This window comes from Myxocyprinus asiaticus, chromosome 49 (genome assembly GCF_019703515.2).
Source record: "Myxocyprinus asiaticus isolate MX2 ecotype Aquarium Trade chromosome 49, UBuf_Myxa_2, whole genome shotgun sequence".
Taxonomy (NCBI): domain Eukaryota; kingdom Metazoa; phylum Chordata; class Actinopteri; order Cypriniformes; family Catostomidae; genus Myxocyprinus; species Myxocyprinus asiaticus.
The window spans coordinates 14,482,817-14,510,772 of NC_059392.1; the positions used below are offsets into that span (position 1 = coordinate 14,482,817).

A 27,956-nucleotide genomic window follows, 5' to 3' on the forward strand; every position below is an offset into this window, starting at 1 on the left:
TCGGTCTTTCTTTCCCTTACAAATTGTCTTAAGTTATTTTTAGCATTTGTTTAGTTTTATGAGTAAGAAATCCAAAAATAGACAACGGTGAAGTGGGGGAAAATGCTTTATTTTGACTTGCTCAATTTGTTGAGGCATGGTGATGGTGTAACTGAAGCTTCAACAATGTATTATTTCTGCTGTTACACACACTCAGGTAAAAGCATCACACCATTCTGACACATTTGTCTAAAGGAAGTGTAGCCTTTTGGACGTTTGTGCCGCTGACACACAAAGGTGATATAATCCTTGTGTGGTGAGAATGTTTTTTCCCTTCCACCCACCATCAGTTCAATATTCTTTTTGTCCATTTCATCTACCGTCACTGTACAGGGCTCTAAAAAAACAACAACATGTCACTTTTAGTGTTGCAATGCAAATCAATTATATGTCTATCACCACAACCAGTGTAAAATTATGACTTGAAACTACCAGATTACATTGAGCATGCAAAGACAAATATAGTGGAAAAAGCCAAAGGCCTTTCACATCTTTTCTCTGATATATTTGATGCAGTGTCAGTACGTACTTAAACACGTAAAATGTCCTCTCCATTCGCCTTGCACACAGGTCAAATGGCGGTCACCCTCCATTACGTATTTATTAAAGCACACATATTCAACTTTCTCCCCTGAATTGTACTCTTTTCTTGTAATTACTTTTGTATCTGCATTCTCATGGTTCATGCTTGGTGGTTCCTCACAATGAGATCTCTCTGAAGGCAAAGCAAAGACATCTTAATTTTCTTGATTTTTTTTATTTTATTTATTAAGAAGTCCATTAGCAAGATGGCTTTAGAATTAAATCATACATCATTTTGACATTTTAAAGTAACAAACATTAATTTAATGCACAGAGATAATTTAAGAAAGTTTAATAATAATAAAAAAATATATATAGCTACTGTAGCTACAAGCAGCAATTATCGGGGTTCAAGCCGCTTAGTGCATACAAATAATCATGAAATGCAAATATTAACTGGTTAACAATAGACAAGTGCTGTTGTACAAAGTTCCTTGTATGTCATGATAATGGACTGATATTGTCACAGAATGTGATGTTTTGGAGAAAATGCAGGAATTGTATTTTTTTGGTTGCCATGATGTAACTCATCAGAATGAAAGTCTGGTTATGTTGTGTTACATGAAACTTGGATGTGGGATATTTCTACTTGATATCTTTGATGTTTGATCATAAAGGCATTTCATTGCATGATGGTCATACTATAATGCAATATACACTACCGTTCAAAAGTTTGGGATTACTTGACTGAAATGTTTCTCATGATCTTAAAAATCTTTTGATCTAAAGGTGGATGCTTAAAGGTTTGAAATTCGTTTTGTAGACAAAAATATAATTGTGCCAACATATTATTTAATTTAATTACAAAACTAAAATTTTATTTAAAAAAAATAAAAGTTTTTGAAATGGATGACTTGGACCGAATAATAAAGAAAAGCAGCCACTAAGTGCCCAACATAGATGGGAACTCCTTCAATACTGTTTAAAAAGCATCCCAGGGTGATACCTCAAGAAGTTGGTTGAGAAAATGTCAAGAGTACATGTCTGCAAATTCTGGGCAAAGTGTGGCCACTTTGAAGATGCTAAAATATAACACAGTTTTGATTTATTTTGGATTTTTTTAGTCACAACATAATTGCCATAGTTCCATTTCTATTATTCCATAGTTGTGATGACTTTACTATTATTCTAAAATGTGAAAAGAAAAAAAAAAAATAATAATAATGTGTAAGTGACCCTTAACTTTTGAACGGTAGTGTAATATAATATAGCAGCAAGCGGCAATCATCGGGGGCTAAGCACACATGGACCTTATTCACAGTAGTACCATATTTGTTTTTTTTGACGGAATGAAAATGAGAGTGTGATGGACAAACTACCAGTTTCTTCAATGGGTTGTGCTGTTGTTTAAAGTATTTTGGATCATTTTGTGGACAAATCATTGAAAAAAGATTAATTCCAAAATAAATCAGTAGACAACAAACTCCACAAAGCACATGTTATTAGATGTGATCTAAGACCTTTATATCAGAATCAGAATGAGCTTTATTGCCTTTCTACAATATGCTTACACAAGGAATTTGACTTGGTGACAGGAGCTTCCAGTACACAACAATACAAAAACAGCAACAAGACTTTAAAAAAATTATTAGAATTGAATAAAAAATAAATAAATATTGAAAAGAAAAAAGTATATATAGAATACACTATATATATATATGTATATATATATATATACACACATACACACCCACACCATATGGACAAAACAATATAGACCCTAAGGATCTTATAATTTTCACTTATATGCACTTTATGTTTATATATTATATACAGTGATACATAGTAGCTTAATAAAGGCATTATTTACCTTTTATATATATATATATCAATGCCAATGATTTTGCCAAGGTTAATGCCCCAATAGAACACTGCATGATGATAAAATATTACTGTGGGACCTAGTATGGCAGTATTTTCATCATAAAAAGTGATAAACACTGACCTCTTTAAAGCAAAATAAAATAAATGACAGAAAATAAACAATAGTTCTCTATCAAAACACACAATGCTATTAAATTAAATAATTCACCTGATAATATTAAATTACTTTTATATGTTTAAAGCATTGTTAATCATTTTTATTTAATAATATTACATTATTAATTAGAATAAATCTATCTGCCTCTTCAGTTTTATTTTAACTATAACTAGAGGTTGCTGGTCCATGAAATATCTTCTTCTGTGAGAGTGCAGATGTCACCCAGACAGCACACGTACATCTCAGAGATGTCTGTTTTAGATATTTTCCTCTGGAAAGCATCACAATCTAATTAACATCTGCTATCAGATTTACAAACTTCTAAATCATAAACGTCTCAAAGACATTTGCTTAATTTATATACGTCTTAAAGACGTATTGCAGATGAGCAAACAACCTAAAAAATATGTCTTCCAGATGTAAACGCTCGTCAAATAAATGTCTGGGTGATTTATGTGTGCAATTAGGGCAGCTTCTCCTGTCTTCACCACGGGTGATGGTAAAGTGGCACAAATAGTGGGATTATTATTTTAAAAAGATCTATCCATGGTTCCTGCGGATCCTTAAAAAGTCTTAAAATGTCTTAAATTAAGTTTTCCCAAATTTAAGGTTAGAAAAACTCTTAAATATCTTAAATGATACAACAAAAGTCTTAATTATCATTTAAAGAGGTCTTAAATTTGGAGGCAGAAAGACAGGAATCGTGATATGACCTACAGTAATGTGATAATCAAACTTAAAAAAAATACGATTTATTTAAATAATTGCATGTGCTGCATCCTTCAAAGTGAAAACGTGGCACTGTATTTTCTCCAACTATTGCAAAGTGGTTCACAATCGTTAGGCCATATCGGAAATTTATGACAAGCAATCACTAATATTGATGATGATATAGTGTTGATGAAATATAACAATGTTTACATTTAATTGTTTATATTGTAATAGGCTGTAGATCATTGTTGGAGTGCACATGCACAATCTGTTTGAATGAGCAGCTGGAAGCAGTGAAGCGCAAACATTTCAAAATAAGAGTCCCCAGACCCGGTGTATTTCAGCCTTTAAAGTTAAAAGTTCCGCCCTATGAATTAAATCTTTATATATATATATATGTGTGTGTGTATGTATGTACACCCTGTTTTACTGATAAGCAATGTTAAGGCCATGTTGAATGTGTACCCCTGCCTGTTTAAGTAAGAGCCTGTGATACATGATTTATTTTGAGATTGTGTGGATTTGTTTTTGGATGGGGAGACAGTATAAATTGTATTTGTTCGGGTCTTGAAAAAGGTCTTAAAAAGTTTGATTTTAAAATGTCTGCTGCAACCCTACTATCAAGCATCTCATATGTACTGGTCCATTTGTTTACTCTGCTAGTATAAGTTTCACCTGCTTGAAATTTGTCTGACAAAACGTCAGGTGTGTGCACTCATACCGACAAGCGAGAGATCGCAACAAACAGCCAATGAAATGGAGAGCTCAGAAGGAGTGTAAGACATTGGGAAGAATAGTTCTTGAGGCAAAATTGTTCAGGTTGAGGAGACCTATCTAATTATATAAATTACTGAAGTATTTGTTAAACACTGTGAGACATACAGCCATTTCTGTGCTAGTAAAATGTGATAGCACATTCCGGTGGCCGATTTATTATAATAATTTTTTTTATTATTATTTCATACGGATGCCTGCGACCCAGAGTCGAATAAGCCCAAGAAAATTTGTTTTGATCAGCCATTGCTAACCTTGTCTAAAAGCACATGATTATTAATTGGCTAATGGCGGCCATATCTTTTTAGATATCCAAATGTCCTCTCAGGTTTTGATGGGGTGCTGGACAAAGAGGCTACACACAAAATTTCAAGTCAATCGGTACAACGGTCACATAGAAAGAGCCATTTTCATATTTGTTCAAATTATAGCACCATCAAGTGGCCATTCACCACCAAATTAAAGTAAAATTGGCCCCATCTACTATGGACATTTTGGATGGGCGTGGCCATCCTGAATTGAAAATTCAATTATTATTTTTATATATATATAATTATTGATGTTGGGACTCCCAACAAATTTTTCTGCACTGGTTTGGTTCCAATTGGTCAAACGGCCAAGCACTAGTTTGCAAAAATAGATTTTACAAAAAATCGCAAATTGCGAATTGTGACACATGGTTCAAAAGTTATGGGCATTTTTTCAAATTTGATTGTTTTAATCACTGAGTGACAGCGCCACCGTGTGGCCAATTGGGGCGAAACTTTGTGTCCTCCGTGTCATCTGGAGTACTACCATCCCTGAAAGTTTCAGGTCTCTAGGGCTTACGGTTTGGTCTGCACGATCAGTTTTGTGGCATAATAATAATAATAATAATAATAAAAGCAAATCCGAGCAAAAACAATAGGGTTTCTAGCCCTTCGGGCTTGAACCCCTGAAAATGTACCTTGACATTCTGTATTGAAGCATCAATTATGAAATATTTGCAAAGACATCAAATAGCTGGAGTTGGTTCACTCTGGGAGGTGAAAGTCAGCAAGCAAAGTGTTTTACTTTTTGCCTACTCTGAGCTGGATTTTTCTCTGTATGTAGGCCCTATGGGAGATGATAGATGTCAAATATGTTTTCTGCTATTTCTAGATTGTATTAAATTAGATATTACAAATAAATTTTCCTTTAAAAAAAGAAAAGAAAAAAGGCTAAACTTGCCTCAAGATGCAAGGATGTTGCTATGCCATTGCTAAGGTGTTCTAAGCGGTTACTAGGTAGTTGGTTACTAGCCCAAGTAAAAAAAAAAAAACAATGATATTTTGGTCCCTAGATAGAGCTTGGGCCCCTAATTTTTCACTGTGATCTCACAGTGAAACCGGAAACAGTATTTTGACTTTTCTAGCTAAAATCGATCTGTGCCTACCAAATTCGAAACTCTGCCCCTAGTGGCTAAAGCGGGCACGTGTGAGCTCCATTTTACTTTTGAAATGTCCACGGAGGGGAGCCAAAAGCGAGTTGCAAAGCAAGTTGTTTTCAGCTGTTCAGGATGTAATACAGTGATGAGAAAAGCATATTTTATATAATACCCCCAACCTAAACCTGACCATCAGATGGAGTAAAAATATAATCAACTCTGAATCACGCTTGTCACTGTTTATGCAAACGCGATTACTTCCTGGTGCCGATGCAAAAATGCCTGATAAGAGATGCCGCTTGTCAGTATTTGGCATAACGTGGCTGACCTAGTGTGCTGGAATGTTCGGAAACAACATGCCGACTTCCTGTGTGATCATGTTGACAGCACTCTACTCCTCAACTAGCCACACAATTTGAGATATCGTTTATGTCCTTAGTAAAAATGGCGCAGGACGAGCTATGCGCCGAAGTTTATTACTTAGGATTAGGGTCTTCTTCAAATCCCCAAGTATGGGTATTAGTGATGCATGCCAAAGCAAACACCACTAATCAAATATCACAAAGCAATTAAAAACATTCAGAAGCGTTTTCCCTTTGTGGTCTTACCTACACATATGGGAAGTGGGCTCCATTTTCCATCTGACTGGCAGGTGATTTCGGCGTTTCCTGGTATAAACAGCCCTTGTCTTGCACATGAAAGTTTTAAAATGTGTCCAGGTCTGATTAAAACTCCAGGAGGTGGGAGTCCCTCCACTTTGAAAATATCCCTTGGGATGTTTGGAACACATGTTGCTTTTAAAGAACAGAAAGAAATCTGGTCATTCTACTGTATATGGGTGATAGTGATGCTTGCTTTAGCAAGCACAACTAATAAAATATTGCAAAGCAATTAAAATCAGCTTGGTACAACAGCTTGTCTCTGGGGCAGTACTCTCAAAGACACAGCCACTGTACCTTCTTTACACCTTAAGGTATTGTATGTAAAAAAAAATAAGGTACAAACATATTCTGATTGACTTGTAAAGGGGTGGTACTACTTTTGGGTGTACTTTTAATATATTAGCCATATATCTTTACTGTGTTAAACTATGTGTAATGCACAGGGATAATTTGAAAGAATTTTAATCAAAGGTTTAAAGAAAAGGCCTTGACAAATCGATAGAGTTGTACAATTTTAGGAAATGTTTGACATTCAAGAAATGTCCCTACCCCTTACTGAGACAGAAATTTTGTTTGATTAGGAAATATCTCACCCTGGCTGAAAATAATTGTCTGATTGGTGTTTCAACTCTGTAATTTGAAAGTGTTGCATTTAAATCCAGCTCAAGCCCGTTAGTTCTGGTGGACTTTGATATGCATTATAACTCATCTTCAGATGGACACAAGCAAAATCCTTAGAAAAATAGATGGACATACAGCATATGCTTGCGTATGCTATCTATTGCACTGCTGCAATTCTTATACATTGGCAAGAAAATATATGTGAATTACCCTGCTGACGTGGACCATGCCTTGCAAAAAAGAGATCTCAGAAGACCTACGATCCAGAATTGTTGCTTTTCATAAGGCTGGAAAGGGTTAAAAAGTTATCCTGAAGAGCTTAGATATTCATCTGTCCACAGTTAGACAAATTGTCTATAAATTGAGACGATTTAGTACTGCGCCTACTCTCCCTAGAAGTGGCTGTCCAGCCAAGATGACTCAAAGGGCACTCTGCAGAATGCCCAATAAGGTAAAAAGAACCCTTGAGTGACAGCTAAAGACTTGAAGGAATCATTGGAACTGGTTAGCATCTCTATTCATGAGTCTACTATACGGAAAACATTAAACAGGCATGTTGTCCATGGCAGGATACCACGAAGGAAGCTGCTGCTTTCCAACAAAAACAGTGCTGCGTGCCTGAAATTTGCCAAAGACCACCTTGACACCACAATGCTATAGGAAAAATGTTTTGTGGACTGATGAAACTAACGTTCAGTTGTTTGGGAAGAACATGCAGCACTACGTATGGCATAAAAAGGTCTCCGCATACCAACATGAAAACATCATCCCAACTGTGAAGTACGGTGGAGGGAGTACTTCGTGGCCCTGACTGCTTGCCATCATCAAGGGAAAAATTAATTCTCAAGTTTATCAAGATATCCTACAGGATAATGTCAGGGTGGCAGTGCGCAAGCTGAAGCTCAGTAGAAGCTGGGTGATGCTGCAGGACAATGACCCTAAAAATAGAAGTAAATTCAATACAGTATCGCTTCATAAAAAGAAAATCCACCTTTTGGAGTTGCCTAGTCAGAGCCCAGACCTTAACCCAATAGAAATGCTGTGGAACGACCTCAAGAGAGCCAGTCACACCAGACATCCTAAGAATATGGCTGAGCTGAAGCAGTTCTGTAAGGAAGAATAGTCCAAAATTCCTTCTGAACATTGTACAGGTCTAATCCGCAGCTACAGTCTGCGGCTACACAGCCCCATATGCAGCAGGGTGCGATGAACTGTGTATTGTGACACATTCTTCCCATAACCCATTGAAATTTTCTGTGACTTGTGCCACAGAAGACCTTCTGTCAGTTCGGACCAGACGGGATGGCCTTCATTGCCCTCACGCGTCAATGAGCCTTGGGCGGCCAACACCCTGTTGCCGCTTTGTGGTTTGTCCCTCCTCGGACCACTGTCGGTAAGGTGCTCACCACTGCTGAACGGGATCACCCTTTAAGCCTTGCCGTTTCAGAGATGCTCTGACCCAGTCGTCTGGCCATAACAATTTGGCCCTTGTCAAAGTCGCTCAGGTCTTTACTCCTGCCCATTTCTCCTGCATTCAACATGTTGACTACGAGAACTGATTGTTTGCTTACCATCTAAAGTGAACGTTATTCACTTCACCTGTGAGTGGGCATAATATTTTGGCTCATCGGTGTAGATGTAAAGTTATCATGAGCTCAGGTGTGGGTTATTTGATCTCTTTTACTTATTTCAAGATTGTAAAATGTCTATATAAATGTTGGGTAGATTACATCTGAAATGTAATCCATTACTGATAACAAATTACATGAATCAAATTGTAATCAGTAACAATTCTTTAAATTGTATTTTTAAGGTAATTTAATCTGACTACTTTTGTATTACTTATTGCATGTTTTAATGAAAATCCAATCATTGGTTTATTAAAGATTAAGGACCAGTTAACACTCATTAAACATTAGTAAACAACATAAAGAGCAACCCTTTATTTGTCAGTCACTGAGTAAACAAAGATGCTTAAAGGGTCATGAATGATTAACACTTAGTTACCTAAGTTAACCAAGAAAATGATAACATGCACGTATTTTTCATTTTAAGAGCATTGTTATTTAGGAAATCAGGAACAGGGATTGGACTATTTTTTTTTTTATCTGGCTTTGAAACCAACGAGTGAATGTCTCTAGATATGACGTAGAGATGTACAATTTATACCTTCTTGTAATTATTCATGAGAAGGAGTGGTCTTAACCTATGACAGGAGCATTTTTTTTTTTTTTTCATCCTGAAGCATGGACCAAAGTACATTTGCATTTTAAAATGAATATATTAGTGCAGTATGACTTACCTCCACATTGTGGGTATGGGTTATTCCATTTTCCATTTGCCTGGCATTCAATTGTTTGCTGACCGTACATCTTTATATTCAAATCCATGCATCGAAAAACTAAAATTTGTCCAGATTTATATGGTGGAGAGATACCTGGATGTCCAGCTAAAATCTGAACATTATTGAGTTCTTCCTCCGGACAGGTCACTTCTGTAGAAAAGAAGGAAATATAATATATTAACAATGATTGGCAGTCTGAACGTGTGTTCAGACAGAAAAGGAAGGAAGTCTGTGACTCTTGTATCCTAATGCCTGCCGCATGCAACCTCTGTCAGGATATCAGCGCGACTTGTACAGGGGAGATTTTATATTGCACGGTTTTCTGTAGGCCTATGTTCTGCATGTGCAGATTACTGTTCATCTGCACCTAGTCATAAGATAGCATTGTGTGGGAAACAAACATAGTAAAAAGTTTTAATTTTTAATGACCTGATAATCTGCCTTTTTATGATTTGAGTGAAAGGGAATAAAAGGCATTCTTGTTGTAGCATCTCTAGTGTTTATAAGGCGACACATCAAGCCACGTAAAAATCATTTTATTTTAAAATGTAGGAATAGTAACGTGACTGTGAGACCAGTTTCTTGATATGTCCCGCCTTCTTATTTCAACACAGGAAAGAAAACTGTCCACGTCAAGCAATTTCATGGGCTCTTTAATGAATAAAATTTGGAAAGTTTTCACTCTATGTCAATTTGATGCAGACACAACCATTAGGAGTGAAGATATTGGAGCACACTTTATCCGTCTCCTGTCGTGTCCGTTGTTGAGGCAAGACAGTGGAAAAAATTCATGTTATTGAGAGCGATTTCACTGCTCTATGTTTTGTTTCTGTCCGCATGCAGAGACATAATAATGCTTTCCCCTGCAGAATGTTAATTCCACTAAATGTCGCTACAAGAAAATGGAATTAATTTTGTTAATGGTGTGTATAATTAATTAAAAAACGTTTTTTTTAAAGCATTACTTCTGTGAACTCCATTTCCAAAAACATGAAAAAGCTAGACTTGATCTTAATTTCCAAAAACTAGTAAGTTGACACACAGGGAGATGAAGACACTCAAACTAATTCAAAGAAATTAAATATTTGCCAGTTAAGGATTTTTGTGTGAATGTAATACATTCTGCTCACTACAATTGTACAGAGCAGTTATCTGAGTTACTGTAGCCTTTCTGTCAACTCGAACCAGTCTTGCCATTCTCCGTTGACCTCTCTCATCAACAAGGCATTTCCATCCACGGAACTGCTGCTCACTCAATGTTTTTTGTTTTTGGCACCATTCTGAGTAAACTCTAGAGACTGTTTGTGAAAATCCCAGGAGATCAACAGTTACAGAAATATTCAAACCAGCCCGTCTGACACCAACAATCATGGCACGGTCAAAATCACTGAGATCACATTTTTTCTCCATTTTGATGGTTGATGTAAACATTAACTGAAGCTAATGATGTGTATATGCAGGATTTGATGCATTACACTGCTGCCACACGATTGGCTGATTAGATAATCAAATGAATAAGCAGGTGTACAAATGTATTAATGCAGTATGTCTTACCTCCACATTGTGGATATGGGTTATCCCACTTTCCATTTGACTGGCATTCAATTGTTTGTTGACCGTACATCTTCATATTCACATCTGTGCATCGAAAAACTAAGATTTGTCCAGATTTGTACGGTGGAGTGATACCTGGATGTCCAACTAAAATCTGAACATTATTGAGTTCTTCCTCCGGACAGGTCACTTCTGTAGAAAAGAAGCAAATTTACATTTATTTTCATTTATTTCTGAACATGCAACTATATATTAACAGGGATGGGCTGTCTGAACATATGTTGTAGGATACAACAAGCTGTTGTCATCTACAGATTCATATCAGATAAATGTGTAGAAATACAATTCAACCATGATAAAAAAAAGAGGTAGCTGTTCTGTGATATATATGATATATATATATATATATATTTATTTGATATACAGTATATTGTGCTCAAAGTGTACTATACAGTACCTGGTTTCTGACATTTAAATAACTTCAGTGTATATTTTCAGCAGCTGTTCTGTATATTCCATATTAGTATACTGACAAAATCAGTGACACAGTGTAGCCTTGTGTTTGATATCTTGGCTTAAGGTTAAGGTGCCAAAAAGGTTTGATTTTTCTCTGTATGTAGGCCTATGTCATTTTGGAGATGAAAAATGTCAAATATGTTTTCTGCTATTTCTAGATAGTATTAAATTAGATATTAGAAATAGATTTTCCTTTAAAAAAAAAAAAAGAAAAGAAAAGCTTGCCTCAAGATGCAAGGATGTTGCTATGCCGTTGCTAAAGTGGTTACTAGGAGTTGGTTACTAGCCCAAGTGAAAAAAGCCCTATGATATTTTTGTCCCTAGATATAGCTTGGGCCCCTCATTTTTCACTTTGATCTCACAGTGAAATCGGAAAGAGTGTTTTGACTTTTCTAGCTAAAATCGGTCTGTGCCTACCAATTTCGAAACACTGACACTAGTGGCTAAAGCGGGCACGTGTGAGCTCCATTTTCCATTTGAAATGTCCACAGAGGGGAGCCAAAAGCGAGTTGTAAAGCAAGTTGTTTTCAGCTGTTCAGGATGTAATATAGTGACGAGAAAAACATATTTTATCAAAGGGGGATTAGGGTCTTCTTAAATCCCCAAGTATGGGTATTAGTGATGCATGGCAAAGCAAACACCACTAATAAAATATCACAAAGCAATTAAAAACATTCAGAAGCGTTTTCCCTTTGTGGTCTTACCTACACATTTAGGAAATGAGCCCTTGTCTAACACATGAAAGTTTTAAACTGTGTCCAGATCTGATTAAAATTCCCAGGAGGAGGGAGTCCCTCCACTTTGAAAATATCCCTTTGGACATTTGGAACACATGTTGCTTTTAAAGAACAGAAAAAAATCTTGACGTAATATATGAGAATTAGTTTGATAATAAAATATTGCAAAGCAATATACACTCAGTAAGCACTTTATTAGGAACACTATGGTCTTAACAAAGTTCCTGATGTGTGTCTTCTGCCGTCCACCTCAAGGTTCGATATGTTGTGCATTCTGAGATTCTATTCTGCTCACTACAATTGTACAGAGTTACTGTAGCCATTATGTCAGCTCGAACCAGTCTGGCCATTCTCCGTTGACCTCTCTCATCAAAAAGGCTTTGCCGTCCGCAGAATTGCGAATGTTTTTGTTTATGGCACCATTCTGAGTAAACTCTAGAGACTGTTGTGCGTGCAAAAAAAAATAAAAAATAAAAAATAAAAAAATTGGTGGCTTCGGTAAAACAGGGTTTCAAATGTATTAATGCTCAGAAAAGGTGTATAATGACTTTCCACTGATCAAAATACATTCATATAATTTGTCTTGGACCCACTTTATATTAGGTGTCTTTAAATACTATGTACTTAAGTATTTGCTACAATGTACTTATTATGTTAATATGTGTTGTTGCATTGCACTTACATTTAAAGTACCTGCATTTAATTACATCTGTAGTTACATCGTTAACCTTACTCCTAACCATAATCCTAACCCCCTATCTCTAACACAGTCTCAACCCCTAAACCTACCGGTACCTCAACCTCAGTTTGATTTTATGGTCCATTATATACAGACAGACATGATTAATTAACACAAGATATTATTGTTTGTTGTAAAACATAATGTTATTTTAATAAAAATATTAATTTAATCTAGTTTGTTTTGCAGTGTCTTACCTTCAGCATTTATTGAGATGTCCATGATCATGAATAGAAGAAAGAGAAATATCTGACAGTATTTCATTTTAGCTGTAAAAATTATAACCTAGTACAGTTAATAAAGCTTAGAAATAGTATCAGATGAATTCCCTAATAAATGCTAAACATAAATTAAATTTACTGAGGCAATAGTTTTAATCTCAATGGATAAACTCTCGTAGTGCCAGTAAACACTTGCAGTGTCCCTTGAAATACAAAAAGGCTGTGATTACCTGTTGTCCAAAAGATGTATTTCTAAACACTCTTAAGGCTGGCTGGGATGGAGTCTTTTGAGCCTGTGTATTGTAGCTGAATATCAAATAATGCTGAACCCACCCACCAATTCCCCCACCCCAACAAACAGGACTTCGTGCTAAAAAAACACAGAACTGCACAACTTGTCTAAAATAAATGAAAAGACAGATGCATATTTTTGAAAATATGTCTCAAAAGAGACGGATGCCTATTTTTGTATATAAATATTAAATGCAACAAGCATGACAGGGCCTATAGGTTAAAATTTCAATATGTTCACAAATTGTAAAGGGTTCAATAAAATTTGTCTGAACAACAGCCCACTCATTACTAAGAAATGCAATAATAAACAATAATAATTGTGCATAATTTTACTTAGGCTTACATCCGAAAAGCAAACCAATGATGCATTTCTTGAAATAAACATCATATTTCCAATCAAATGAAAACAAGACAATTTCATCGACTGGCAGTTACTTGATAAGTAATAGTTAATGCAGTAAACAGCAAAAATTCTAATGACAATTCAATGAATGACAGTTCCAATGAAATGGCTGACTTTGAATATTACAGTACTATTACAACAATATACTAGGCATTATTGCTATAGCCTAGTACTTCATGCATTTCAGATGGAATTCAAATATGTCATTATTTCAGAAATTATTCAACAAAATAATAATCATGTACAAAATACATGATCACAGCAACTTTAATCTACAATAACATGTTGAAAATTTGCATTTCAAAAGCCGTCACATTTTAACAATTCAAAGCATTGGAGAACATAATGTAATGTAAATTTAGAATTCAGATCCATTTGACGTTTACATAATTTTCAGGTTAAACTAAAGTCTTCTAGTAATTCAGTCCACTGGCAGTCATCTTTGGAACGCTTCCCGGAAGCTATTTCCAATCATGAAAGTACAGCTCCTATCTACTTCAATGGCGAAAGACCGAAATCTCCAAAACAGTTTGTCAAGATTACGACATATTTCAAATCAGCAGTAAAATCTGAAAATGATGTAATAAACTGTGCATAAATCTCTGCTAAATAGTCTCTGATTAAACCCATACAGAAATCTGATATGTAAAACACATAGATTATTCATGTTAATGTATGGTTTTCACTGATATAAAAAAAGTCACATACTTGCGCACATATGCAACAACATACATTTTCCAGATAGCCCACCTGCCTAAATATTTGAACTCTAGTTTATATGTTCAGGGCCATATAACAGATTTCTGTATGGGACAGCATATAGAATACCTTTTACACCATAAAACAAGCCATCATTTTTTGTATATAAGTATATACTTTTTTTTTTTTTTTTTACATTGCTTTAATTATAAAATTATACCCACAGTAATACAGCAACAAGCATATTTCATGTATATTTTATCTGTTTGACTATTATGTTTAATAGTCACCTTATTTTCAGATCATTAATCACGTACTCCTCTCTAAACTCTACAGGTGTCATGGCACTGAGGTAGAACTTACTTTTTAAAACCAGTTAATTTGTGTCAGTTCATGTTCTTTCTTTCTTTCTTTACAGTTGTTACTTTTAGTATTTCTTTAGTTTTATGAATAATAAATCCAAAAAGAGACAACAGTGAATTGAGGAATATACTTTATTTTGACTTGCTCCATTTGTTGAGGCATGGTGATGGTGTAACTGAAGCTTCAACAATGTATTATTTCTGCTGTTACACACACTCAGGTAAAAGCATCACACCATTCTGACACATTTGTCTAAAGGAAGTGTAGCCTTTTGGACGTTTGTTCCGCTGACACACAAAGGTGATATAATCCTTGTGTGGTGAGAATATTTTTTCCCTTCCACCCACCTTCAGTTCAATATTCTTTTTGTCCATTTCATCTACCGTCACTGTACAGGGCTCTAAAAAAACAACAACATGTCACTTTTAGTGTTGCAATGCAAATCAATTATATGTCTATCACCACAACCAGTGTAAAATTATGACTTGAAACTACCAGATTACATTGAGCATGCAAAGACAAATATAGTGGAAAAAGCCAAAGGCCTTTCACATCTTTTCTCTGATATATTTGATGCAGTGTCAGTACGTACTTAAACACGTAAAATGTCCTCTCCATTCGCCTTGCACACAGGTCAAATGGCGGTCACCCTCCATTACGTATTTATTAAAGCACACATATTCAACTTTCTCCCCTGAATTGTACTCTTTTCTTGTAATTACTTTTGTATCTGCATTCTCATGGCTCATGCTTGGTGGTTCCTCACAATGAGATCTCTCTGAAGGCAAAGCAAAGACATCTCTTAATTTTCTTGATTTTTAAAATTTATTCATTAAGAAGTCCATTAGCAAGATGGCTTTAGAATTAAATCATACATCATTTTGACATTTTAATGTAACAAACATTAATTTAATGCACAAAGATAATTCAAAAAATTTTAATAATAAAAAAAAAAGAAGAAAAAAAAATGGACCTTGACATTCTGTATTGAAGCATTAACTATGAAACATTTGCAAAGACATTAAATAGCTAGAGTTGGTTCACTCTGGGAGGTGAAAGTCAGCAAGCAAATTGTTTTACTTTTTGCCTACTCTGAGCTGGATTTTTCTCTGTATGTAGGCCTATGTCATATGGGATGTCAAATATGTTTTCTGCTATTTGTAGATAGTATTAAATTAGATATTAGAAATACATTTTCCTTTAAAAAAAGAAAAGAAATAAAGGCAAAATGCAAGGATGTCGCTATGCCGCTGCTAAGGTGTTCTAAGCGGTTACTAGGAAGTTGGTTACTAGCCCACGTAAAAAAATCAATGATATTTTGGTCCCTAGATATAGCTTGGGCCCCTCATTTTTCACTGTGATCTCATAGTGAAATCTGAAAGTGTATTTAGACTTTTCTAGCTAAAATCGATCTGTGCCTACCAAATTCGAAACTCTGCCCCTAGTGGCTAAAGCGGGCACGTGTGAGCTCCATTTTACTTTTGAAATGTCCACGGAGGGGAGCCAAAAGCGAGTTGTAAAGCAAGTTGTTTTCAGCTGTTCAGGATGTAATACAGTGATGAGAAAAGCATATTTTATCAAATACCCCCAACCTAAACCTAACCATCAGATGGAATAAAAATACAATGTTGGGGGGTTGATGCAACCTTGTCACTGTTTATGCAAACGCAATTACTTCCTGGTGCCGATGCAAAAATGCCTGATAAGAGATGCTGCTTGTCAGTATTTGGCATAATGTGGCTGACCTAGTGTGCTGGAACGTTCGGAAACAACATGCCAACTTCCTGTGTGATCATGTTGACAGCACTGCACTCCTCAACTAGCCTCACAATTTGAGGTATCGTTTATGTCCTTAGTAAAAATGGTGTAGGACGAGTTATGCGCCGAAGTATAAAAAAAAGTATATTACTTAGGATTAGGGTCTTCTTCAAATCCCCAAGTATGGGTATTAGTGATGCATGCCAAAGCAAACACCACTAATAAAAATATTGTAACATAATTAAAAACATTCAGAAGCGTTTTCCCTTTGTGGTCTTACCTACACATTTAGGAAATGGGCTCCATTTTCCATCTGACTGGCAGGTGATTTCGGCATTTCCTGGTATAAACAGCCCTTGTCTAACACATGAAAGTTTTAAACTGTGTCCAGATCTGATTAAAACTCCAGGAGGAGGGAAACCCTCCACTTTGAAAATATCCCTTGGGATGTTTGGAACACATGTTGCTTTTAAAGAACAGAAAAAAATCTTGACGTAATATATGAGAAGTAGTTTGATAATAACATATTGCAAAGCAATATACACTCAATAAGCACTTTATTAGGAACACTATGGTCTTAAAGTTCCTGATGTGTGTCTTCTGCTTTTGTTGACCATCCACCTCAAGGTTCGATATGTTGTGCATTCTGAGATTCTATTCTGCTCACTACAATTGTACAGAGTTACTGCAGCCTTTCTGTCAGCTCGAACCAGTCTGGCCATTCTCCGTTGAGCTCTCTCATCAAAAAGGCGTTGCCGTCTGCAGAATTGTGGATGTTTTTGTTTATGGCACCATTCTGAGTAAACTCTAGAGACTGTTGTGCGTGAAAATCCCAGGAAATCATCAGTTACAAAAATACTCAAACCGACCTGTCTGGCAACAACAATCATGGCACGGTCTAAATCACTGAGATCACATTTTTCCCCATTCTGATGGTTGATGTAAACATTAACTGAACCGTATCTGCATGATTTTATGCATTGTACTGCTGCTACACTATTGGCTAATTAGATAATCGCATGAATAAGTAGATGTACAGGTGTACCTAATAAAGTGCTCAGTGAGTGTAAATAAAATGAATAACACTCAGAAGCGTTTACCATCTGTGATCTTACCTACACATTTAGGAAACGTGCTCCACACTCCATCTGGCTGGCAGGTGATTTTGGCGTTTCCATCTAAAATCAGCCCTTGTCTTACACATGAAAGTTTTAAATTGTGTCCAGGTCTGATTAAAACTCCAGGAGGAGGGAGACCCTCCACTATGATCATGTGATTTGGGACGGTTAGATCACAAGTTGCCTCTAAAGAACAGAAGTAGTCTTGTCATTCTAGCAGATTCCATGTGAGCAGTTGACCATCTCTTTGTCCAATCAGAAGCTTTTACTTTTTGTGACCCAGTGTTATTAAAGTTAAATAACTAAAACAAAACTCAAAGGAAACACTTTCGTTAACTGAAATAAAAATAAAAGCTAACAAATGCTGGGTTTCCTAAACCAGCACGTAGATCACTTGTCCAGTCCAAAAGTGCTAAACTAAGGCTGGAACTTTCACAAACATGTCCAAGAGTTTATCAGCTCTATATGAAAATAGTGTGGAAATACAGCCAAACATGGAAATTGCATGTAATCTTGTTGAGGTGCTGTAAGTTTTTAAATACTTCTAAATGTATTAAAATAAATAGTGGCTTCGGTAAAACAGGGTTTAAAATGTATTAATGCTCAAAAAAAGGTGTATATTGGCTTTCCACTGATCAAAATACATTAATATAAATTGTCATGGACCCACTTTATATTAGGTGTCTTTAAATACTATGTACTTAAGTATTTGCTACAATGTATTTATTATGTTAATATGTGTTGTTGCATTGCACTTACATTTAAAGTACCTGCATTTAATTACATCTGTAATTACATTGTTAACCTAACTCCTAACCCAAAACCTAACCCTACACCAACCCTTTCCCTAAACACTAATCCTAACCCTAACCCCCTATCCCTAACACTATCCCAACTCCTAAACCTACCTGTACCTCAACCTCAGTAGCACCAAGTGTGAATCTTATGAGAATTTTGCAGAACAACATGTAGTTACACAATAAATACATTGAATTGTACACATTTTAATGTAAGTACTGTACATAGTAGTTATATACACTTCATAAAGAGGGACCTTAGTCTCTGATATACTGTGAAAGTTATGAGAAGGATACATTTAATTTGCATGTAATGGACTTACAAATGGTCTGAGTCTCTCTGTGAAAACAACAAACTATCAGTGGTGCCAGAGGAGAAGGTAAAAACATTTGAACGAATGTAAAAATGTCTGATGGGTGATGGCACTTGTCAGTAATTCAGCAGAATAAGGTAAATGTCAGAGTACTGGAACATCGCTAGCAACATATGGAGTTCCCATGTGATCATGTTGATCATAACAAACATGATCTTTGGCAGCCCTAAAATACTAAAAAAGTATAAAAAAAAAAATAAAAAAAAATATATATATATATATATATGTCTGAAAGCCTAATGCTAAAAGTAAAAGAAAACTAAACAAAATAAAAACTATACTTAATTGAAATGAAAATAACTACAAACTACAATAAACTTCTTGTGATCTTACCTTCACATTTAGGATATGGGTCGCTCCATTCTCCGTTTGCCTGGCAGGTGATGTTTCTTTTTCCTTTTAAAATCAGCCCTTGTCCTTTACATGAAAATTTTAACATGTGCCCATATTTAATAGAACCCTCTTGATCAGGGATTCGCTCCATGATGATGTTGTCCTCTGTTACATTTTTAATACATGTTACCTCTATTGAAACAAGAAATGCTGGTCACTCCAGTGTTCTCAATCTGGGCAATTGACTTGATCTAATTATATTTGTTAATGGGTCATTCCTACAGTACTATGCAGTACATTTTCATGTCCACATCATATACAGTGGCCCCATAAATATTTGGACACTTAAGTCACACTAAAAAATGTCTGAATGTCATTACGTTAAATAACAAAATATCAAACAAGTTGCACTAGAGCTTTTCTCTGAACATGTTTTATATGGTTCATAAGTGACTATAATATATATATATATATATATATATATATATATATATATATATATATATATATATATATATATATATATATACACTGGCGGCCAAAAGTTTGGAATAATGTACAGATTTTGCTGTTTCGGAAAGAAATTGGTACTTTAATTCACCAAAGTGGCATTCAACTGATCACAAAGTATAGTCAGAACATTACTGATGTAAAAAACAGCACCATCACTATTTGAATTTTTTTTTGTTTGATCAAATCTAGACAGGCCTCATTTCCAGCAGCTATCACTCCAACACTTTATCCTTGAGGAATCATGCTAAATTGCTAATTTGGTACTAGAAAATCACTTGCCATTATATCAAACACAGTTGAAAGTTGTTTGTTTCGTTAAATGAAGTTAATGAATTAACATTGTCTTTGTGTTTATTTATGAGTTGCCACAGTATGCAATAGACTGGCATGTCTTAAGATCAATATTAGGTAAAAAATGGCAAAAAAGAAACAGCTTTCTCTAGAAACTCATCAGTCAGTCATTGTTTTGAGTTGAAATGATTTTGAGGTTTGAATGAAAGCTATACAATGCTTGAAATTGCTAAAAATTTCATACTAAGCTGTACACTTCAGTCTTCAAAGACATAGGACAACTGGCTCTAACAAGGACAGAAAGAGATGTGGAAGGCCAGATGTACAACTAAACAAGAGAAGAAGTAGATCAGAGTCTCTAGTTTGAGAAATAGACATCTCACATGTCCTCAGCTGACAGCTTCATTAAATTCTACCTGCTCAACACCAGTTTCATGTACAACAGTAAAGAGAAGACTCAGGTGTGCAGGCCTTATGGGAAGAATTGCAAAGAAAAAGCCACTTTTGAAACTATGAAGAAAGATTTTGAAGAAAATGTTAGAGTTGGCAAAGAAACAGACATTGGACAACAGATAATTGGAAAAGAGTGTTACGGATCTTGACTCCATTTAGCTTTTGTGGGATCAGCTAGACTGGAAGGTGCGTGAGAAGTGCCCGACAAGACAGCCAAATCTATGGCAAGTGCTACAGGAAGCGTGGGGTGAAATGCCACCTGAGTATCTGGACAAACTGACAGCTAGAATGCCAAGGATCTGCAAAGCTGTCATTGCTGCACGTGGAGGATTTTTTGATGAGAACTCTTTGAAGTAGTTTCTTTCAAATTGTAATAGTAATTTTTTATGTTATTAATGTCCTGACTAAACATTGTGATCAGTTGAATTGCATTTTGGTGAATAAAAGTACCAATTCATTTCCATAAGAGCAAAATCTGTACATTATTCCAAACTTTATATGTATTTTAGTAAAATTTAACTATACTAATAAATTTATAATAAAGAAATACTTCCTAAAATTCCTAAAAGGAACAGAGTTCAAAAGGTAAAGCATGACAAGAATGACTCCTTAAACAAGCTGTGTCCTTACCTTCACATTTAGGAAACGGGCTGCTCCATTCGCCATTTGACTGGCATATAACTTCTTTCACTCCCCTTAAAATGAGCTGCTTTTCATCATCACATGAAAATTTCAACCGGTGTCCATATTTAATTAAATCCCCATAATCAGGGAGTCCCTCCACCTTGATGTTGTCCCCTATGTGGTCTGGAACACATGTTGTTTCTAAAGAAAGGAAAAAGCATGCTTTCATGTGCACGGAAGGCAAAATGCATAACAACTGAAACAGTTCAGAATTTGTATTAGCCCTAAAGGAAAATTTCACTCAAAATGAAATTCTGTCATCATTTATTCATCCTCATGTTGTTCCAAACTTGAATTACTTTTTTCTCCCATGGAACACAAAAGAAGACACTTTCATTTCATCTTTTTACATCTCCTTTCAGCATGATCTCATGAGAATTACGTGACTGTGGCATCATTTTTGCAAAATTATATTACATGTTTCCTTAAATGAGGTGAAATGTCCACTGTGTGGCAAGTAAAATTTTCTTCCAAACAGGTGAGGTTTTTAAGGTTAATGCTCTATCAAGTTTAAAAATCAACAAAACCTACCTCCCTACCATAAACCTTAAAGGGGTCATGTCATGAGGAATCAAATTTTCCTTGATATTGTGACATATAAGAGGCCTTTCTACTATAAAAACATTGTGACATGTAGGAGGGTGCGGCCAGGCCATGATGCACAGCCGGTGCTGAATCAGATGATCAGCAGAGAGCGAGATAAAGGGTAGCCGGAGACACCAGTTGAGATAGAGAGAGAGACGCACATGGCCGCGCTGCATGTGTTTGTGTTCGTCTTATGTTTTATGTTGTTTTAAGTTGAGATTTACATAAACCTTTATGTTGACTGTTCAGCAGGTTCCCACCTCCTTATTGCCCGTCCTTTAACTGTCATAGTGGCGCCGAAACCTGGCAGGGAGGAGGGATGCGCTGTTGTGGAGTCCTAGCTGCTGCTCTCCGCCAGGGGAGAAGTTGCAGCCGTCTGCCTGGGGACGGAGGGGTCGCTGCTGGCTGCCGAGAGCCAGAGGAACTGCTGCCGTCCGCCGAGAAGGGGAAGAGTAGTTCTGTCCACCAGGGGTCGGAGGGCTCGCTGCCGTCCACCAGGGGAGGAGGTGTGTCTCCGCTCGCCCTTTCATTCTCCCCACACCTCCACTCGTCTATCCCCCTAGGATCACAGGAGGCGGGGTGGACCACCGGCTGACGGAACGGCAGGAAGGGCAGTGTCTCCCCTCCAGAGGTGGGGGGGAGTAAGTCAGTGCGGTGGCGCCCCGGCCTGAAACGGGCGGGTGAGGAGTGTGACGAGGAGGAGGGCATGTGACGGTGCACGGCCGGCACTGAATCAGCTGATCAGTGGAAGAGTGAGATAAAGGGGAGCCGGAGATGCCAGTTTTAGAGAGAGAGACGCACACAGCCGCACTGCATGTGTGTCTGTGTTCATTTATGTTTTATGTTATTTTAAGTTAAGTTTTACCAATAAACTTTTATGTTTATTGTTCAGCAGGCCCCTCCTTGCCCATCCTTGAACTGTTAACATACTGTAAATTTCAGAACTCAAAACTTAATCTCCAGTGCAGCTAAAAGCATTTATTGAAACCAAGCTGCAAAAACGCCTCATTCTCTACTTCCGCAACTTCCCTACGTGAATTGGGGGCTCATTAATTCATGACCGCCTCTACAGCTTAAAAACATCAACACCTACTTGAAATCATTGCACCCTTGGATCCACCCTCTGGTGCTTTAGTTTGTAAACTGAGGGTGAAGGACAAACAAGGCCTTCTGTGGCCTAACTGTTCCTGAACACCAAAGGGGACCCATCTGGACTATTTTCAAATATGTTAGTATTTAAACATGCACAGACAGATGTCTTTGACAGATTGATACATATTGTGTGCCGCTTTTAAAAGATGTGGTGTCAAGTTACAACTCTCAAGAGGAGAATCCACTCTCTGTCATTCAGCTGCTGCCTCTTGCTGCCGTCCACGTCATCGGTAGGTGTGACCTGAAGCTCCACCTACATTGAGGCCGACAGCTAAGTCTGTTTATCTTGTTCAGTTAATCAACATCAGTCAACAAAAACACACCGACGTGAGGAGTTATAATAATAATAATTATAATTAATTATAATTATAATTTTTTATAATGATATTTATTTATCACACATTATACGTTTGCACATATACAGTGAAATTCTTTTGCAATCCTGGAGCAGTTAGGGTCAAGGGCCTTGCGGTTATTGGCGACCTGGTGCAAACTTACCTACATCTGTACCATCATTCACTTAGGGACATTTTCCAAGACCATGGCATGTCATGTGATTTTTGTTTTTGTTTAATTAGTCTACAAAAGGAATCAAATTTACTCTGTTCTCTCAAATGCACATTCACTCAGGTGTCATCTGCAGCGAAAGCCAATAACACATCTGCCGCTTCTTTTACCGACCTCATGTGAATTCTACTCATAGAATGAGGCATAAAATCATTGATAACACTTGTCACATTAATGTCACATTAGTTTAGGTTTTACATGTACCATCCTTATATTTAAATGTACTTCTAAAGGCCTCCCACAGTGGTGTGGCGTGTGTCTGAATGTTCTTCAACAGTATACCGTTGCTCGGCTGTTAAGGACTTTTTACCCCTGAACGAAGAATGAAAAAAAACTTCTACTGAAGTATATCAGGGCCTTTACTCAATTCAATTGCGGGAATGTGTTTACTCATACAAGTTTTCAGTGTAAATCTCCAAAGCGGTTGGTCAATACAATGTTCAAATAACATATATCAAATCAGCAATTCAATCTGACATCAATTTTGTCATAATTTTGGCTTTTTTAGCTCAAATTACATGACAACAAATTCATGTTCTCGAGTAGGCTCTTTAAACTATAAGGCAGGACTACAGCCACCATATGTAGCGTTACCATTTCTCCTATTCATATGCATACGAGTGGTCCACCTCGTCCTTATTATGATGATGAAAATATTCTCTGAAGGGGCATGCACAAACGTAGAGGTATAGCATGATAATGTAAAGATATTTGATGTAGTTCATTGTAATTGTTTTTGAAGTTATATATAACTGTATTACAATGTATTTATTAATTAAATGTATTTCAGTTTTTTAAAAGAGGGAAAGAATGTTTCATAATTTGAATAACTCTTCTGTCCTCATTTTGTTAACCTCTTCTCTAAAGGGTTTAAACGGGCTGATTGCATGCCCATGGAAGATATAAAAATGTTTAGTTGACCTCTCCAGTACCTTCACACACAGGTAATTGGTTGTCCCATCCTCCAATGCGACATGTTCTGCTGTCATAACGAGTTGATATCTGGAAGCTTGAAAATCAATCAATAAATAAATAAATAATAAGACTTATTTTAATTAGATACTGTTTGAATGTCAATAAAATCTACTTTACATGCTCACCCATCTCTGCAGGTATACTTGATGGTTGTTCCTAAAACAAAGTTGTTACCGTTCACAATACTGTATTGGCCGTTTGGAATGTCTGCAGGCAGCTCACAGCGTTTGACTAATGGTAATGCATAATTAAAAGATACAATCCAGAATTAGAATTCAGAGTTACAATTCTTAATTCATAAAATGATCAAAGTTAGAATTCTAAGGGGCCGTGCACACCGAATGCGTTTTTCCTTCCTCTATTATGCTTTTCCATTGTGTTTTTGTAAACATGCTCTAAACAGACGTCTTTCAGAAGCACCACATTTATTAGACGTGTCACGTCAAAAAGAACAGCAACTTGCAAAAAAAGCGTGTCTGTTATTCACTTTTTTCCTGAACGCAGAACTGTTCCACGATTCATAACGAAGACTTTTTTAGTTTTCCAGTCTCTGGACTCAAACAGACACTTAAAATGGTTGATGTTCTCAGTCTGGATCACACTTTTCGGTAGTTTTTACATAGCTTCTTATGAAGACCAGAACCAGAGAATAGTCCAGCAGCAATCATGGCACCCAGTGGTCGGTCAAGGAAACTGAGGGTAAACATTCTAGTTGTTTTTTGCACAACAACACGTTCAGTCTAAATGGCCCCTTAGAATACTGTAGAATACTGTGTTTCGACCACTTTTATTGCCTTCAAATATATTTTGAAAGGCTGTAATGGAAATATGATGTTTTATCACCGCTATGTCCACTGTAAAAATGAGCTCTTCTTGTTGTACTTTTTTGTGAGGGAAATATAAGTGAACTGTATACCCACGTGTACATTCTGTCTCACGCAGTTTATTCCATCTGTTTCCATCACATATGTAGGTGATTTTTCGCAGAGAGGCATAGCCAAGTTTGCAGCTGTATTCTAGTTTGTCACCAGCAGAGTAGTTGCCTTTCAGAAATCCAGGAGACATTTCTGCATTTTCTTCTTTCGGGAGCACAGCACAACCTGTCAGAGGATAAAACAACTGCACATCATACAGTCTGCAACTGTCATTAACAAAAACATATATTTAGCTGCTTTTGTCACAACAATTCACCTGATTATGATTCTCTTTATCTGCCAAGTTTGCTTACTGCTACTTTTTTTGGTAACTGTGTTTGTGATTCATTAAAAAGAACTCTAAAGAAATGTTGAAAGAAAAGGGCTTACCATTCTAGCATTAATATTGAAGCATATCTAAAGACATAAAATAGCTAGATAGGATTTCATTTTCCCCTATAGCCTACTTTTAGCTGACTTACACACTGGGACATGAAGAAACTCACTAAACAAACTTTAACAAACTAATATTTGCCAGTTCTGGGCATGGATGATATTTAGTTGGGACAACATGATGATAAATGTCTTCATGAAAAGATGTTCTCTGATGTGTTGATAGTTTTAACAATAATAAATAATAATCAAAAGGAAATATAAAAACACTTCTAAACATTTTTATGTGGTTTGATAATTCCGCGGGTGAATATTTTAATATATTAATTGTATTTATATACATTTGATTAAAAAAATATAAGATGTTAAAGGCATACATACTGTAGTTTAGTAACTGAATTTAAATGTACTATTAGAAGCTATAAATGCATATTACCATGGGGCCTTTAAAAGCACATGGTACTGCATTTTAAAGCCAGGCAAAAAGGAAGTAAATCAAATAAATGTAAAAACAGATATAAACAATAAATATACTCAATATATATACTCATACAAAACAAGATACAACCAGGGCAGAGGGAAAGAAAACCAATAACTGAAGCAAAGACAGACATATTAACAACCACTTTGGGGAGTTACTGTATTTAATGCTTTGCTCCTGTGTGTTGTACTCCAAATTCAAAACATTGATAAATGTGGGCTCAGGCCCCCTTGAACTGTTGCGGTGCCATTACCAATGTAAATACTGTTTAAGCAAATAATTGTGTAAACATGAAGTGGTCTTTGTATAGGAAGATCAGACATAAAAACACACATTTGATTGGACCTTGTGCTGCTTGTTGCTTTCTAAAACAAGATAAATCAAATTGATCTTGTTTTAAGGATTTTTAGATATTTTTACAGGAAAACAATACAAAAATTATTATCAAGAATATGATTTTTGTCCTAATATCAAAGGTCATACTTGAAAAAAGAAATTATGATCCAACGTGAATTTTCGTAATAAAAAAATATGATCGTGCCTGGTAACGTGCATGTAAAATGGCTAGAAATAGCATTTTAGCTTAGCGTAAAGCTGAAAATTTACACAAGGTTTATTTCTATTTCTTCTGCTCCAAACTTCAAACTTAATTCTCTGTCTGCTCGTATGAATGTAACACATCATAAGAAAGTGTTTCACCTCTGTTCAAATGCACTTTGGATTGCATCATTTATATGTATAAATGTTTTCCATCTGAAAGGACTAAATAATAATGAATGACAAAATGACAATAAAATGCAAAGTAATCTCTTCAGTAATCAAAATACTTTTTGAATGTAACTGTAATCTAATTACCAATGATTTCAATTGTAATTGTAGTGGAATACAGTTACTTATATTTTGTATTTTAAATACGTAATCCCATTACATATATTCCGTTACTCCCAACCCTGTATATATATATATATCCTGAGCTGTTTGTTGTCTGAAAAAAATAAAAAATAAATACTGTTTAAATAAATAATGTTTTGAATACTCTGCAAGTTGAATAGGAAAAATATTAAACTACAACTTTGTATTTACTTTTATTTTTACTAAATTACCAATTAAACTGTCTTTTGTCTTATTTAAAAAGAACATATTTTTTATTTATTCACCTGCAGCGTTTGAAGACCCATATGTCTTAAAACACAAAAGAAGACAGAAAATTCTTGCATGTAACTCCATTGTCCAGCTTTGAGTGTCTTCTTGAAGTCAAACAGGACGAAGCTGAAAAATCTTTCTGTCTGCAAATATTGGTTGACCAGAGCCCTCTCTTTTCAGATAGAAAGTAAACATGTGTGATACAGGATGTAAATGGGTAAATCACGTGGGGATAATTTCGAAAGACCTTGAAGAAAGTTTCATCACATGGTGATTCATGAGACTAAAGGCTTTAATGTTGAAATGTTTTTGAACTTATATATGTCTGGTCATCAACCCCGGTTTAAACATTAACAAAAATCCAAAACAAATGAACTGAATGCACACAATGTGAAAATGAAGAACTGGTTTAATATGAGTTGATATTAAATGTTAGCAGAAGCAACACGTGAGTTTGAGCTCCACCCCCTCAAGCCTTGAGAATTTCCACAGAATCCCTCAACAGTGCAAATGATTGAGCAACTAAAGTCTGATTGTCAGATTCATCAGCCAATCAGATTGATTAATTTGTTCTTGGTGGGTGTGGTCTTTAGGATATGTCCTGGTCGAGGCCTTCTAGCTGGGCTTGAGTGACACAATCATGCTTAAAGTGATGTAATTTGAAAGTGAAGAGCGCGAGATCTTGCTGACGAGTCGACTGTCATCACTGTCACTATCGCCATTGAGAAAGAGATCCTTATGGATTTAAAAAATGTTCTGCATGACTGTGTGATTGATTAA

General features: G+C 36.0%; 1 protein-coding gene across 5 annotated transcripts; it reads right to left on the bottom strand.

Annotated features, from left to right (window-relative positions):
- Positions 1-88: 88 nt before the first annotated feature.
- On the bottom strand, positions 89-27,381 carry LOC127438265 (complement factor H-like). Of its 5 annotated transcripts, XM_051693731.1 has the most exons (11): positions 27,191-27,381; positions 25,166-25,345; positions 24,371-24,476; positions 24,203-24,279; positions 20,913-21,107; positions 19,026-19,217; positions 10,674-10,865; positions 9,078-9,269; positions 6,101-6,286; positions 569-754; positions 89-376 (listed from the first exon to the last, which is right to left on the bottom strand). In XM_051693731.1, the coding sequence occupies exons 1-11, from the start codon at positions 27,258-27,260 to the stop codon at positions 183-185; spliced, it is 1,770 nt and encodes a 589-aa protein (XP_051549691.1). In that variant the 5' UTR covers positions 27,261-27,381; the 3' UTR covers positions 89-182. The 5 variants fall into 5 exon arrangements, with proteins under 5 accessions (XP_051549691.1, XP_051549690.1, XP_051549689.1 ...); XM_051693730.1 differs by lacking the exons at positions 9,078-9,269; positions 10,674-10,865 and adding an exon at positions 17,519-17,707 and having other exon boundaries at positions 27,191-27,373; XM_051693729.1 differs by lacking the exons at positions 6,101-6,286; positions 9,078-9,269; positions 10,674-10,865 and adding exons at positions 16,684-16,869; positions 17,519-17,707 and having other exon boundaries at positions 27,191-27,371.
- Between the last annotated feature and the right edge of the window lie 575 nt (positions 27,382-27,956).

Coding starts and splice junctions, on each gene's coding strand:
- LOC127438265 (XM_051693731.1), bottom strand. CDS start 27,260: ATGGAGTTACATGCAAGAATTTTCTGTCTTCTTTTGTGTTTTAAGACA. Junction 25,346..27,190: donor TGGGTCTTCAAACGCTGCAG/GTGAATAAATAA, acceptor ATCCTCTGACAG/GTTGTGCTGTGCTCCCGAAA. Junction 755..6,100: donor CCCACTTCCCATATGTGTAG/GTAAGACCACAA, acceptor CTTTGCCTTCAG/AGAGATCTCATTGTGAGGAA.